Source organism: Oryzias latipes, chromosome 1 (assembly GCF_002234675.1).
Source record: "Oryzias latipes chromosome 1, ASM223467v1".
NCBI classification, from domain to species: Eukaryota; Metazoa; Chordata; class Actinopteri; order Beloniformes; family Adrianichthyidae; genus Oryzias; species Oryzias latipes.
The window spans coordinates 9,116,660-9,132,224 of record NC_019859.2 but is presented as its reverse complement, the minus strand read 5'-3'; the positions used below and the strand labels follow the sequence as shown (position 1 = coordinate 9,132,224).

Here is a 15,565-nt window from a genome sequence, read left to right as displayed (position 1 = left end):
TGAAGTTTATGACTTGTTTCACAATTTGTGTTTTATATGTATTTGTCTGGATTTCTTTTGTTTGTATTATGATGTTGACATTTGGACAACAAATCCATGATAAAACTTCTATTCTATTCTATTCTATTCTATTCAATTCTATTCTATTCTATTCTATGAAAGTGATTAATAAACATAACGTAATTTATCTTAGGAAACTGACTTTCTGCTGAGCACATGGCAAACTCAATACCTTGATGTTAGAATAAAAGTTCTGAACTAGGTTTTGGAGCAGTGTTAGAAATGAAAATCTCATCAATTTAAAATTTAATAGAAATAATAATGGTGAAAAAACTACTCCGCATGCTATGATAGTAATTTCTGTGTGCATTTTCCTGCAATTCAGGTTAATTAAAACTGCAAAGACAAAAACAACAGGTTTTGAAGATAAAACCTTGTGAAATTAACTCCGTGTAAATTTACTCTAAAATATTTTTCTAAGGGGAAATCAAACCTGTAAATTTGCTACATTTATTTTACATAATAAAGGACAATGAGAAATGTTTGAGATTTCTTTTATATCCTTTTATTTTTTAACAACACTTTTGTACAAAAGAACATTTTTGGTTTTTACAAGAACAAACTGTAAATGTAACATACTGCTTATGTTAAAAAAGTTTGTTTTTGTGTGCATTTTTTTATCTGTTGTATTTCATCATGTTTTGTTAAGAGATTTGCTCACAGAACACAAAGAAAACTATAACTGTCACTTAAAAAAATTAAATGCGTACAATAAAAATTCTACAAACGTAAATAGGCCCCTTTTTTTTAAAGTGCTCAACTGAATTTTTTGTAGGTTTCGGCTTTATCTTTTTTGGAGACTTTTGTCCTTCTATCACCAAGTAACCATTATTAAAAATAAATTTGATACAAGTTACACACATTCTAGCTAGTATAAGTATTTATTGTAACACCAACTTACCAGCAAAACAGTTATCATTTTACCTAAAACATTGAGTATTTTAACCAAAAGCATTGTTCATTGTCCAAAACTCACTTTTTTGTCTTTGCTATGAAGCACGCGTCAATGTTAAAGATAAAATAAAGCAAAAAGAAGGGTGAGAAAATACAATGTTGAGGTTAAATAGCATTAAATCCAGCAAAAGGGAATTGCTTTGCAACTTACATGTGCTTCTTAAAAGTTTAAGAATTAATCTACATTTCAGCGTTGTATATTTCCAAACAGCATCAAAATAAAATGACATAAATTTACATAAAAAAACAAATTCAGTATTGAGAAAAAAACAGATGTGAAACTGCATGTTTCTCTACTGAGGCGAAGAACTGGGAGACAAACAAACAGAGTTCTGGATGCCCCAAACCTCCAAGGATTGGATCTGGAAATTTCCCTTGCAGAGCGGGTTGCTCATGAATGTGTCACATGGCTCTGTGCAGCCACCCTCCAAATCTCCTTGCAAGCACAGGGCATGGCCTCCATCCCCACCTGAAAAGACAACACGTACACTATTAAAGCATCAGCTACACAAAACACGTGAGTCCAAATTTGTTTTCAAGGAAGGACACAAAGACATTGCATTGTTTTTCCGTAACTTCACATCTTGATATTAGTAAACCACAATCTATAGGAATGCATCTGTAGGTTTCATCCCAGAGACAACCAGTCAGTTTTCTTCAAAGATACCAAACTCTTCAATCAAATCACGACGTACCAATAATGAGCCGCCTGTCATCCCCTGCGATGAACATGGACGCATATTGGTCTTTTGATCTCTTGGGTTCTTTGGCGGTCAGGGAGTTCTCCAGTGAAGCAGAGCACGAGATGTTCAGGTTGCCGGGATTCTGGTAGATCCCAGTTGGGCTGCTCATTGGTGAGTTACCAAACCCTGACACTTGCTGAGGAGAAGCTATTCTTGTCAAAATGTAGACCATGGCTCTTTGGTAGCGCTCCATGCTGGGACGAAGCTGAAAGGGTCAGCACAGTTGTTTGATTAATTCAGTGCTGAAAGAATAGCAAGGTTTATTAAATTATTTTTAATGTAAAAAAAAAATGTTACCAACTAGGCTTAAATCGATTTTAATGCAGTATCAGTATAAGCCAAGCAGCTGTGGTTCTAAAGCTGACCCTTGTGGAACACCATGCAGGCTGTCCACCCTTATCATAAATGTTGATCCGTTCATGTACCCCTCTAGTTTTGGCTATCAGATGTTGTGGCTTTGATTAGTCTGTTCATTAAATCAGCTAATCTTCCAACACCCTGGTTTGGATGTATTACAATAAATGAAAGTGCATTTTTAATAAACAGAGCAGAGATTTTTTTTTTTGTTCTTTTTTTTAACTTGTTCTGTCCAACAGCTGAGCAAACAGATTAGAGCTGAAAGCTTTTTGTGTTGGACAGGTTTTACTATCACAAAAAGAGGTTATATAGCTTCAGGAAACTAGAGTGTAGATTTGTATAAACCCCTTTTTGTCGTATTATTTTTTATTTATTTGTTACATTTAGGGTGTGTGGGGAGGGAGAGGGGAAGAATGTGAGGGGAGGGTGGAAGAGAGTAAAAGGAAGAAAGGTGAAAAGGTGGGGGATACAAGCACTGATTTGAATAAGTTATTATTTTAAGTTGTAACAATTATACCAGATCTGCTGGAAAGACGAATGTTACATAAAAGGTGAAAATCTGACACTAAGATGAGCGAAAAAAATCTGTCCATCAATACACTGTAGGTAAGGAGGAGGGATGAAGCAGACAGGGAGCAGTGTGGCAGTGTGCACGTGCACGTGGGGGTGGAGATACATGCATGCTGCCGACGTGAACCGTGTGTTCATAAAGGGAGCCAGATCCTACCCAGCCAGACCAGCCAGACCAGGAGAGGGGAGGAGAGCCCCCCAGGCCAGAAGCCCCCCCAGCATCCGGACCCAGGCAGCCCGGGAGGGGAGGAGGAGGGGACCACCCACCCCACCAGCCAGGCACAGAGAGGGCCCCCCTACAGGGGCCCCCCCAATGCCCAGAGGCACAAGCGAACCCAGTGTCCGGCCCCCAGGCCACAAGACAGGAGCGCTTAGCCGTACCAGGCGGCAGCCATGGGGGCCACCGGGCGCCGGACACCGAGACAAAGGCCAGGGACGAAGCCAGGGCCCCCGGAACCCATGAGTCGGCCACCACCCGACCGGCGCCCCGTCTCCGCAAGCCAGCCCAGGCACGCAACCTTAGCAACCCAGGGATCGCCACGCACCCACAGCCACCCACAGCCACCCCCCATAACCCTAAAACCCTACGCACTACAACCCCCCCCCCCCCCTGCCATAATATCTGAGCCCCCCTCCCCAGAAAGCCCCAGAGGGTCCCAGCGAGCCAGCCCCCAGGTCCGTCCTACCCATGCGCTCACACACACATACTCACAATCATCTGGTTACCCTCCCCACCCCCGCCGCCACGCAGTGACCCCCCCCCCAGCCGGCCGACCCCCAGCGCCGTATGCCCGACCCTTCCCGCAGCCGACAGGATACCCATAAGCCCGGCCGCCCTGAGAGGACCAGGCGGGTGAAGACCGGCCGCCCCCCCCCGACCCCACCCATGTATGGAGGTGTGGGAGTGCTGTGTGTGTGCTGCAGGTAAAATAGGAGGTCACCAGTGTGGGGGGCTCCACCGCTGCCAAGCCGCAAAGCCCCCCACTCCGGAGTCCCTCTGTGAGTGGTGTGTATTTGCTGTGTGTGTGCTGCTAGCATGCAGTGTGTGTGTCTACAGAGGAAGTTAAAATTGTGGGGGGGGCCAGCGAAAGGTGAGCACGGATGTTTCACCGTGCCCCCCTCCACCAGACCCTCTCCACAAGGCCCTAGAGGAATCAGAGTGTCTAATATGCAAGTAAAAAGCGGGGAGGAGGGCGGGTGCCAACGAGAACCCAGAGAGGGGCATCCCCAGTGAGCCCCACCAGCATACCCCTCCCATCCAGATCCCGGGGCCCTATGTGCCTGTGTGCAATATTTGTTTGGGTGAGAGCGGGGAGGAGCGGGCGGATGGGCACAACCGGGGGAGAAGGCTCCCCCGAGCGACCGGCCCCCCAGCCGGCCGCGGTAGGCGCCCCCCCTCCCAGAGCGGCCGGGCAGCCAGAAACGGCAAGCCAGCCGTAGTTGGAGGCCAGAGCCTCGTGGCGCCGAGAGACAGCCAGCAAGGAAGGGTCCCGGTGCCAGAACGGAGGGGCAGAGCAGAGATATTTTAAAAGCTAAACCACACAATACACAAAGGTACTTGGGAATTTTTCTTGGTGTCCGTTCACCAAAATGCCTGGTATTTAGTTGTTTAACATGTTTACATTTAGGTTACAGAAGGCATCTACCAACACCAAGCTCACCGTAAACACAAAACACTCTCCAGTTCCAAAATACATTGGCGTCTGAGAGTTGTGTTGGTTTCTTTCTCTCACATCTGTGGACAAGAAGGCGCCAAACACCTGAGAAATGAGAATTGATATTGTGTTGAAATAAAACCAACTTTAGAAACACTGGCTTTCACTTATAACAGGATTTTTTTCAGATATAAACAAAAAGCACACATAATTATTTATTTTAAAACTAGAGTGCCACCTCTTCATCCATTGTTTTGATTATCAGGACCACTGGTTCATGTCCTTCCACATGCGAGTACAACCTAAATGAGTGAAAAAAACAAATAATCAACTCATAAATTTAAGCAGTGTCTTTGAATGTCCCCTTAGTTTTAAGCTCTAAAACTATGAACACTCCTATAAAATGAAGGAAGAGTAAAAATCAATTATTTTAAGGATGCAAACAATAACTCTGAACTAAAGTATTTTATTTTAACTAATATATTGAAATTACCCTTAGCTTCTTTACTGAGAGGCATCTATTAAATAGGAAAAATAAACCAGAAGTTTTCTGTCAACTGTTAATGAGCTGATTTTTCCACCCAACCTAAATATTGATGGTGCAAATACACTTCTCTTCCCCATCGACTGCTACAAGCACAAGAATTATGTTTAGTAGACAACGTTCCAGAATAACTTAATCTATGATGGCAATAACATGACAGCAATAAAGCTGAGGGTTCAATGCAGCTTCTGTCTGTACTGCATATGTTCTAACGCAATTTTAGGCAGTTCTTTTATACTATTAAATATAACAGTTACTTACGAAGCAAGACTTCTTTCATGCTCAGCTGTACTGAACAGCTGAACGGGACTGAAAAGAGCAAATCGCTCTGGAATCCAGGCCCAGATGACTCTCATCTCTACTTTTGTAACAATACTGGAGAAGAAGTTGGTGAAATCCTCTGTCTCCACTGTTTGCCTTTGGGGAAAAAAAGATGCAGTGTTATTTAAAAACAGGACTCTAATGAATCAAAGATGCACAAAACTACAAAAATGTGTGCTCCTTTTAGCTAATTCTTTGAATTTCTAAGTCCTGGTTAAAAATGTGAAAATACCTCTTTTGGTCTTTACTGACACCTTTCTGGATGAGTGAATCCTTGTTGGCATTAAAAAGAAGGTTAAGCTCGGCCCTGGTGGCCATTGGAATCATGAAGGCTCTTTCCAGAAGGTTCTCAACTGTGCAATAGCGGTCCACACTCTGAACAAAACGTTTCATATCAGTTCTGAAGTCCTGCACGTCAGCAACTCGAGAGGAGACGGAAACTTTGTAGAGATCCAGCAAAGCCAAAGCCACTCTACAAAGAACAGTTTCAAATGTCATTTATTGCGTTTTTTTGTGAAAATAATGGTTTTGCCAAAAGTTAATTCATTTAAACTAACTTCAGCTACAAACCTGTAGAGAACCTTGTAGCCCTCAAGTAAGTACACATCCAGAACTCTGATGGCATATGTGAATGGAAGGTCAGCAAATATCCACATGATCCAGTCAGAGTAGAACTCAAAAAGGTTCTGGTGAGAGCTGGCAATCAGCTTACGAATGCCTTTGCAACATCTATTGGCAATGTCCCCGAATGTCATGCAGGAGGCGCGGTAGGTGAGGAAGGTCTGGTCAATGTAACGCTTGTTGGTGTCTTTGTAGCAGATGAGCCGCGACACGCTGAAGAAACACTCTGCTTCGTCCTCGCTAAAGTGGAGCATGACAGACACCAAGGCTGGGAGGATGGGGCAGTAGTTCATCTCTGGAAAGTAGTTGCCGATGCACAGGAGGATCTTTTTAACAGAGTTCAGACCTGCTTTGTTTAGACAGTATCTACAAAGAAAGCAATCAATTAAAGACATTTCTATCACCCTGAATAATCCTGAACACCAATCCACCAAGAAGCATTTTTTCATGAGTCTTCAGGTCAAGCCCAGTATCTTGTTGAAAAATTGTATAGGATTTTATGCAATCTAACCAAGATCATGAACCAGGATAAATCTAGGTCATGGTCTTTAGGGTTTATGCTGTTATGTCATAATTTTCTATTTGCTATTTACTTTCCAGTGTTTTAAGTAACCCTCAATTGCCCCTTTTGCCCAAATGCAACATTGTGATTGCCTTGTGTTTGACAACCCTACAAGCTCCAGCTTTGTGTTAACTAACTAATTTCTAGGAGAATTTCCTGCAAAGATACATTCCCATCTCGCTCGGCAATGCACGTTCAAATGACCACCAGGGAAAAGTCCATGTAAACACGGATGTAAACGCACGATTCGGGCTTCTGCATTCAAAGCTACCCAAATTTCAACAACCGTTTTTTGGTTCTTGGTACAAAATGCGTGGACATTGAACACATGTTAGAAAGTTGAACTTTGACCAACAGGGGACTCGGATTTGGTAGTGAAATATGGATGGCGTTCCTTTTAATTCACAAAAGTACCAACAGTTTGAAAATGGATCATTGAATTAATCATTGCGCTTGGTGCCCGACTGGAATTATAAGACACCAAGTCTTTAATTTATCAGAACAGAGCTGTAAAGGAAATGTCTGAAACTAGATTTGCAAGATTTGCACCACTTAGACATTTCACATCAAGCCACTTCCAACTTAATGTGGTGGACATGCACTAGTAAACAGTATACAAAAACAAGAAGAAGCACCTCCCTGCTTGTGAACACCATGGGCTAAACATGCGTTCAAGAACCCACGTCCATCACATATCCGGTGTGTCTATAGCTTTAGTGAATAGAAGTTAAATTATCCTTCCTTTTGATGTTTAGAGCAACTTGATAAATGCTTTGAATATTCTGGCTCCAGCTGGTCACAAATTCAACAAATATACTTAGAAACTATAAACTGGTCATGGGTTGTCTAACGGTTGAAAGTTTGGATGTCAACGCCAGCTTTATGTCTTGCTATAAAAACAAAATAGGACATATTTTGATGGTTGTGGGTACCTTGGTATGTCTCCGTCTTCCATGTACTCTGGGACCGGATGGTTGCTGAGTTTCTGCTCGCCAAAAAGCTTCTTGGCCAGTTCGTAGTAGACTTCTCTGTCTGGAGCATTAGCTTTGCTGCAGAATAGTAAAAGTAGCAGATTTAAAGTAAACAGTGCAAAGTGATCTGCACACTCAGAATGTTCATAGTAAATAAATGCAAAGCTGTGGTGACTGATGTAACAGTCTCACCTGCAAGTGAAGCAGTGGATGATATGATAGTAAGCTTTGGCTCTTAGGGTGTGCGGCATGGCCCAGAACCCCTGTCGGCCCATAGCTTTTAGCTGTTTATGTTCACTGTTGAGGATCTGCTGGTATTTACTAGCAGATTCAGGATCGATTTTCTCCCAGTCCACAAACTGTCCATACTTCATCCCAGAACTGGAGCAGATGTCCCAACTGTCCAACTCAGAGATAGTTATCATCGGTTTGGCACTGCTTTTACCGCCTGGGAAAACATGCACACAAACTATTAATTAAAGAAATTCTGTTTATTTCTTCAGAGGTTTCAATGATGTGCATTCTGTCAGTACCATCGAGCTCACTTGAGTGTGAATGCTTGTTCAGTTTAGGCTTTATTCCCCTTGAAGTGACATGAACTCCAGACACATCCTCCTTTTTGGGTGCCAGACTCTTAAACACTGTGCTTGCTTTCTGCCTCAGAGGACTGGACCTTAAAAAGCTCTCCATGCTGTGGTTAGAAGACTGTTCTGACATCTCAAAACTGTAAAATGACCTAAAAAAAAGTTGTCATTTATGACATTAGTCATTGGAGTAATGAAAATGCACTTAACATGAACGGTTGACAATAAGTAAATACAGAGCATGCAGTTCATTAAAATGCCAGAAAATTAAAGTTGAAAAGGAAAACCTACCTGGAGCGAGGTCTGACACTGATTTCCTCTGTCTGTTTCTGCGATTCAATGCTTTTACTCTCCTCTGAGTCATATTGTGAACGCGATCTTTGTCTTCTGTCCGTTGCCATTGAGCTAAAGTCCTGATCAGTGGAAATATGTGAAAATGAATTCATGTTTCCTAAGTTGGAGAACCCTGGTGTCCTTGAAACTTGAATCATCTCAAGTCTCATGTTAGGACAGAAAATAAACCCACCAAGAATTCCAAGACGAAACGGCTCAAGTTACCAGATGCTCATTTGGAGGATCAGGGCTTTATATGAATCTCCGGACTGCCGTCACGTGGCCGAGTGACGTCTTTGTTCTGGTTTACCTTTGCCAACCCTAACTTCTGTTTCCAAGAACACAATGAACATATTAACAGTGTCACGTCTATCACAAAAACAACAACAAAACAAAAAAGCCATTAAAACTATTCAATCTGTGTTAAAACGTAGGCAATATTTAGTACATTTTTGGATCGAGCTGCTCAAAAACATTTGTGGTTCCCTTTCATTTGGTCATTTTCACATAGTATAAGATGCAAACTTTTATTCTGATAAGTTTAAAAAATAAATAAATACATAAATAAAAACAGGTGAGACCTACTGTATTTTCCGATTTCTTAATTCCACGAAACTGTGGTGTATGAATTCAAAATGTCAAACTGCTGTATTCCAAGAAGTCTTCCAACCTCTGTTGTCTTTACACATCTCGTGTGTTTTTACTCAAACACGACCACTGTTTGGCTATGAAACATAAAACCTTTACAACCACTTACCTCTCTTGTGGGTCCTACTGATGTGAACTTTAAAAACACTCATGAACAAGACATGCTGTTGATCTGTCGTTTCAGTTTACTCTAAGGAAAACAGAGGTGAGCATAACAAGAGGAGGGTGAAAATAGGTCACTCAGAATTAGACTGACATGTTTGAAGACAATTCTTAGAATATTTTTTTGCTGCTTAGAATTAAAACTTTTTTTTTTTCATCTGGTCTTCTTAAGATGTATAGATTTCCTTTTGCTTTATACATGTGTGATAAAGAAGCGTAAACCACAAAAACGGATATGTAATTTGTGCTTGTGGTCTTTTTTTCAGTATTTGTCCTCTTCAGTTAAATAAATGAGCATTTTCAATTACGCTTTTTTTTAAATAGACAAAATTGAAAATAAAGTTATGTATCTTTTAGCTGCCCTTATTATGTTTATTTTACCATTAATTACACCAAATTATGCAATTGATTTTTGAAAGGCATATTTAAAACAAAAAAAAGTCACAAAGCAAACACATAACTGGATTTTTCTACTTTCATTCTCTTGTTGTAGAATAAAGACAAAATGGCTCAAAAACTAATCTCTTTTTCTCTGTTTTACCAACGTCATGGCTCACGTAAGGACATACAGTTGTGAAAAAATGAACAAAAAGTAATAGTAATAATAAATAATTTTTTCTGTACAACAACCTGATTAAAATGTTTCTTTTTGTTTTCCTTCAGGGTTTTTTGTGAGCCTCAAGAAAAATCTACAGGTGTAAGCTAGTGGAAAACGAGTCAACAGATGGATGTTGGGAAGTGGGATGGGCTTACTCCACACCAACAGTCCCTCCTGTATCTCAGAGACAAATTCTAACAAACTCCTACCGCTCTGCAGAAACTATGTTGTAAAAACAGACACTTATTTTGTGTTTGTTTGTTTGCTTAATTTTGACTAAAAACGGAATAATAATAATCAACAAACATCAGGAAACGCTTTTACAATAGAACAAAAAATGGTCAGAGTGGGATGTTAATACTTTTGTTCAGAATAGGAGAACACATAATCTGATTGATTTAAACGAAATCTGTTTCAGACATCTGAAAATAAACACCGTTTTTTAAATATAAATTACATTTGATACAAACTAATAATTTGTTAAAAAGTCATACCTAAGTGGGGGAGAACATTCATGAATTCCCTTTGCGGCATTATGAGCAGCGCGAACGGATGTAGCACACCGCTTGCCGTAGTCGTGACGTCACAATCAAAACAAGTGACTTTTTGGGATTACGACCTTATTCCGTGGAATTTATTCTTTATATCTAATTGTTGTCACAATGTCTCAAGACCTTTGGTAGGAAATGATATCTGTTCTTAACAAAAGAGTGGATCAGTTCCAGGAAAATGCCGGTTTTTAATCTTTAAAAACTGCTTTGCTAGCAGTTAGCCTTAGTAGCTAGTTCCTTGAAGAGATTAGCCAAAAACAGCCACATAAATATTTAGTAGAAAAGTTATTTTTGTGTTTTAGGAGAAGCATTTTATATAGTAATGTCTGTTTGACTTGATTTTTCTGAGATTTCTTTAAGTTATTAGTTGTTAAACAACGTAATGCTAAGAAAGTCCAAAGATTTAGCTTCAGAAACGGGGAAAACAAACCGGCGAAAGTCGTATACTTTAATGTTACGTTTGAATGTGTTTGTGAAAAGAAAAAACGTCTGCTACACATGGATGTGAAAACTTAGGACAGTATACTTAATTTATGTTCCTCTTCTTAACCTGCTTCCCTGTTTATCTCCAAAAACACCTAATATAAACGGATTCTCTGATGTTTTCATTCCTGATTCCATCGATCTTCTAAAGAGAACGTAAACATATTCAGCTCGGTTTCCTTCAGTTTTGCATCCTGTCTCTTTCTCAGATTCTCTAAATCAACAACATGGCTGCTCTCACCTTCTTCTACACATTTATTTTCATTTTTTCTGTTACTATTCTTGACATTTGGCCTGAATCCTTCCTCCATCCGCTTCAACCTGCTTGCACAGGCTTTCCCACCTCTTTTCCAGATTCTAACTACCTAAAGTCCTCCACCTTCTTCACCTCTCCTCCCTGTAAACCTCTTAATTCCAGCTGAGTAAATAAATGTTTGTTCAAAAGGTTTTTATACCGCTGCTGTTTCCTAAAATCCACTCTGAAAATTGTCAAAATGCTCTAATTTTAGTCCTTCGGATTTGTCTGGCATCGTATGCACTTCTAAAGTGTAGAGACTTGCATTTAATGAAGTCTTTTCATTTGTAGGTTACAGAATTATGATGCCACGTGCCGTCTAGCACAGGAAATAGCAGAAAACATTCATGAGAGGAACAGACAGCAGAGAACAGGGGGAAACCCTTCTAAGGTATGGTCCTGGATATTCATATTCAATGAAAATTAAACCTGTGATTTGCCTAATTGTATACAAAAGTGTTTTGTTTTTTTTGCATTTGTTTGTTTCTCCAGATAAACATGACATTACGGGCTTCACTCCAGAAACTGAAGCAGAATAACGCCCAGCTTAAAGACAGCTTGTTGCGAACATCTTCATCTCGGCGAATGTATCCTTTCCAATTACAATACCCAAGCACAGAGAGTCATGGGACTTGCATTAGAATCATTCCTGGAGTGTTTTCTCAGCTTGCAGTAACAGTGGAATTCCTACAGAGGGCGGTAGAGTTATGCAAAAGAAGGAAACATCCTTTATTTGCAATATAGTATCCTCTTGACTAGCAATGTAAATTCGTCCTCTGTAGGGGACATTCTAAAATGGAACATCTCCCAACCAAAGCAAATTACTGACTTCTTGTGGTATCTACAGAGGTCATTTAGGACCTTTCAATAATACCAAATGTGAAGGGATGGGGCTCTGGGAACTGTAGTTTTAGTGGATTTAAAAGATTGTTTAACTGGACTTTTTTTTTCCTTCTCTCTGATAGACAGGAGGACATAGACAATGCTCTAATAAATGAATATTATAATAAATTGTTTCTTAACAAGCTCAAATCAGAATGCAGGCAGAAGCTGACAGAAGACAGAACCTTGTTGATGACCTGCTAACCAGAGAAAAGCAGCTGAATGCAAGTTTCAGAGGAGACGTCACAGAGCCTGAGACTACCAGGTATTACCATACAGAGAATTTATCTACAGTCTTTCAAAAATCTAATCTCTATTGTTTATAATAACTAAGATAGAAACTGGAAGTTTTCTCAAATCTTTGCATCATTAGGTGCAGAATGTTTTTTAAAATCTTCCTCAGTAAGTGTCTTAAAGGCCAAGTTGAGCATCAGCCCCCTTGATTCTTCTTCCTGCCTTCTTCTTTCTTAGAGGATCACTTATTTAATTACTATATCGAGGTCTACGGCTGCCTAATTAAAATGAAGGAATTCTCTTCTGCTTGTATTTGTTTTTAACCAAAGGGGTCACAAGCCCTATTCTTTAATGAAATGTTGCTGGTCACCATCTTCCTTTCAGTCTTTTCGACCCATGTGCTTTGATATCTCCACGTGTCACTTAGAAGAAAGACTTCCTTCCTGCCATTTTGACAGCTTTGTTTTGCATCTGCTCTGATTGCTTTGCGCTTAGAAATGTCACTTAAAGACGTTTCAAAATGTCAACCTTGTAAAAGTTAGGATACCATTATATACATTTTTTATATTTTTAATTTCTTTATGGTTGTAAATATTACGTTTGTTTAGTTTTAGAAAAAAAATGTGCATGAACATTTTTTCTCAACGGGTAAACCCGGCTGCTGCCATCTGAAATTTTCCTAGGGGCCACTGCGGGCCCCATACAGGTTTGCCTATTTTTGGCCTGCAGACACCCGTATCCACCTGTAAGGGAAGTTCAGACTACGGCATTTGCTAACACATCAAGCTGTGTAGTGATTTAGTAAAGGTTCTGAATGAATCAACAGTACAGTTAACCAAATTATCACTGTCCTCTATTCAAATCTGCTCCAAAAATGTAATCGATTGATCTGCGAAGAAACTCCTGACACCTCCTCTGAGCAACTGTAACCTCTTAGGACGTGGCGTCCACATGCGTGGGCATCACATTTTGGGTTATTTTACCACAGTAGTTAATTCTGCGTAACTCTGTGATCTCATGCTTAGAGGGTTAGCTCAAATGTTAGCTCGGGTGGTAAGAGGTTAAAGAAGCTCGTTCCACTTTTTTCTACCAGAACCTTTTTTAGATTTTTAGGTTAAAAATGTCTATTTTGGTGCTCTAGTGATTCATATCCAGTGATGGATATTTGTGTGGGTATTTATACCTCAAACTAAAAGATTATATCATTTCTCATAAGTAATCAAATTACAGATTTGTAAAATCAGCGATAAGTTTATTCTTGAACTTTTTGAGGTTATCTTTGGCTAATTTATACATCATTATCAAACTTCCAATAATTTTTAGGCCAACAATCTGCAGATGGACACTTCTTTGTGGAAAGGATTTCCCTTTTCTCTCGGTTATTAGAAAACATCGTCACTTCTGCTTCTATGAACTTTAAATGAATATAATGGTTTGTGTTTTATTGGATTAAAAATCCCATCTGTTCTAAAAAATTACAGGAAGTAAAAAGAGGTGTGGCACAATAAGATTAGAGTAGACTAAATACAAGCACATGTTGCACACTTCTTTACCCACCAAAAACTAGTATTGCTCATTAGACAGAGATGAGAAAATACAGAGTGACAGGTGATCATGTGAAACTTTAACGTTTCAGTCAGGAATGACTGAAACCGAGGGGAGGAATTTAAGAACAAGGGAAGGAATTGAGATCAGAAATAAAGTCTTAGATTGAAGCTGGAATATGTTGTTAGTCTGTCTGGTTTTCTTAGGCTGTGTCTTTGGATGGTTTTTAAGGCCACCGAGCATTCAATCAAATAAGTCTTGAACAGTAAATCATATTTTTGTGCTGGATGGAGATTTTCTTCTGGCAGTAGCTGAAATGACAGCAGATCAGTCTGAAAACACACACTTACTGTTGCCTTCATTCAAAAGGGCTTTCCTCTGATATCTTTTCACAAGCTTTGCTTTGGAGATTGATCTACTTAGTGGCTCTTTGCACGAGCTTTCATCTTTTTTTTGTTCTTTTTTTTTTTTTTTACAGACCACACATCCAATTACATAAAAAAGCCTCCTGTGAGAAAAAACGAAAACCTCAAATGACATTGTTAATACATTAGCTTGGAAAACTGTAATCATGTGGTCATATGGTTTTCGGTTTGCACAGTGAAGTTTAATGGTAATATGTGGTGGGTAATTTGGATTTGAGGGTAGACGGCGGACCCTTTCCCACTGTGTGGTCTGAGGACAGAATGTGGGAGTGGATGGATTGGCCATGGTTGGATGATCTAAGCCCCTTTTTTGGTGAGAACTTTGGATAGGAGGAATGGCATGAAAGTTGCTGAAGGGACTTTGATTTACCCCTAAAACAATAAATTCCAAGCATCTCCATTCCAGACCGAGCCAAGGAAGGATGTTGCGCCCGTTTTTCAAGGCCGGCTTCATTATGCTGCCATCTGCACTCACCTTTCTTCCATTATTTTCAAACCTCTCCTTTGTATTTGATTGGGAAGGAAATTGCTGTGATTAATTAAAATCTGGCCTGTCCGAGTCACTCAGTCACGACTCGAGCACTGAGGCCCCACCGGTGACAGTCGAGGGGTTTGTGGATGCCAAAAGATGTGCCTGACTGCTTTTGGTGCTCTCCACTCACTGGCTAATTGGATTTTCACACAAAAAGTGCTAGCACGGAGGAAGTGCACGTCTGGCTTATGACCCTGTCGTAATCAGACATGTTAAAAAAAAAATGAGTCTGAATGCCTTTGATTCGCTCTGATGTCATCAGCCTGAGCCCACCTGTGCTGTGATTCATGGCTTTTCTGGAACCTTTATTAGGGTATTTTTATTTATAGTTACCCATGAAATGAGTATGAAAGCTTCTGTTAATTTTATAAGCAAATAACTTCATTTTTATAGGAAATCAATATCATGGTAGTCAGTGTGACACCACAAACACTAGTCTGTGATTAACCGGCATATGGTTCAGGTTAGTTGTGCCTCAGCAGATGTTAGGTACGAACTTCAGATGCTCTTAAAGAAGTTTCTCTGTCACATTTTTCCACATATTCAACCATGTAAGAAATATTTAATAACTTCAAAATAAATAATATCAAAAGTGAGAAGAAATTACTTTTTTTTATATAAGAACAAAATGTAATAAAGTGCACACTCAGAACAACATTATATGGAATCTTAAACAGAAATAAATTTCAGCATACTTTCTTGAAATATTTATGGAATAATTATATAAATACTATAACTCCTAACACGTCTTAAGAGAGTAGAAAGAGTTTTCACTCATCTAGTCCTCTGAGTCAAATGTATGACAGGAACTACAATCGGAAACAAATCTGAAGTTATTGACTGCAGGGAGAAAAAAATATCTTTATAACTTCTTAAGACCTGAGCTAATATTTGAGCTAACCCTGTACACATGTACTCATAGGGCCTCCATTAAG

General features: G+C 39.8%; 2 protein-coding genes across 4 annotated transcripts in view; one reads left to right on the top strand and one right to left on the bottom strand.

The window, feature by feature from the left end:
• Positions 1 to 922: 922 nt before the first annotated feature.
• On the bottom strand, positions 923 to 8,617 carry LOC101155661 (TBC1 domain family member 24). 2 transcript variants are annotated; one of them, XM_011473823.3, is made up of 11 exons: positions 8,234 to 8,617; positions 7,892 to 8,094; positions 7,551 to 7,806; positions 7,320 to 7,436; positions 5,775 to 6,191; positions 5,437 to 5,676; positions 5,145 to 5,300; positions 4,578 to 4,641; positions 4,346 to 4,444; positions 1,710 to 1,962; positions 923 to 1,483 (listed from the first exon to the last, which is right to left on the bottom strand). In XM_011473823.3, exons 1-11 carry the CDS (start codon positions 8,443 to 8,445, stop codon positions 1,308 to 1,310), a joined length of 2,193 nt encoding a protein of 730 aa, XP_011472125.1. In that variant the 5' UTR covers positions 8,446 to 8,617; the 3' UTR covers positions 923 to 1,307. The 2 variants fall into 2 exon arrangements, with proteins under 2 accessions (XP_011472125.1, XP_004065832.2); XM_004065784.4 differs by having other exon boundaries at positions 7,904 to 8,094.
• Positions 8,618 to 10,238: 1,621 nt separating this feature from the next.
• The window catches only part of stx8 (syntaxin 8), a 29,634-nt gene continuing 24,307 nt past the window's right edge, over positions 10,239 to 15,565 (top strand). For both annotated transcript variants that reach the window (XR_908604.3, XM_004065678.4), the window contains exons 1-4: positions 10,239 to 10,362; positions 11,304 to 11,403; positions 11,505 to 11,599; positions 12,049 to 12,159. Coding sequence is in view for 1 of the 2 variants with exons in the window: in XM_004065678.4 (XP_004065726.1) it covers positions 10,346 to 10,362; positions 11,304 to 11,403; positions 11,505 to 11,599; positions 12,049 to 12,159 (323 nt within the window). In the remaining variant the exon portion in view is untranslated. The remainder of the gene's footprint in view (positions 10,363 to 11,303; positions 11,404 to 11,504; positions 11,600 to 12,048; positions 12,160 to 15,565) is intronic.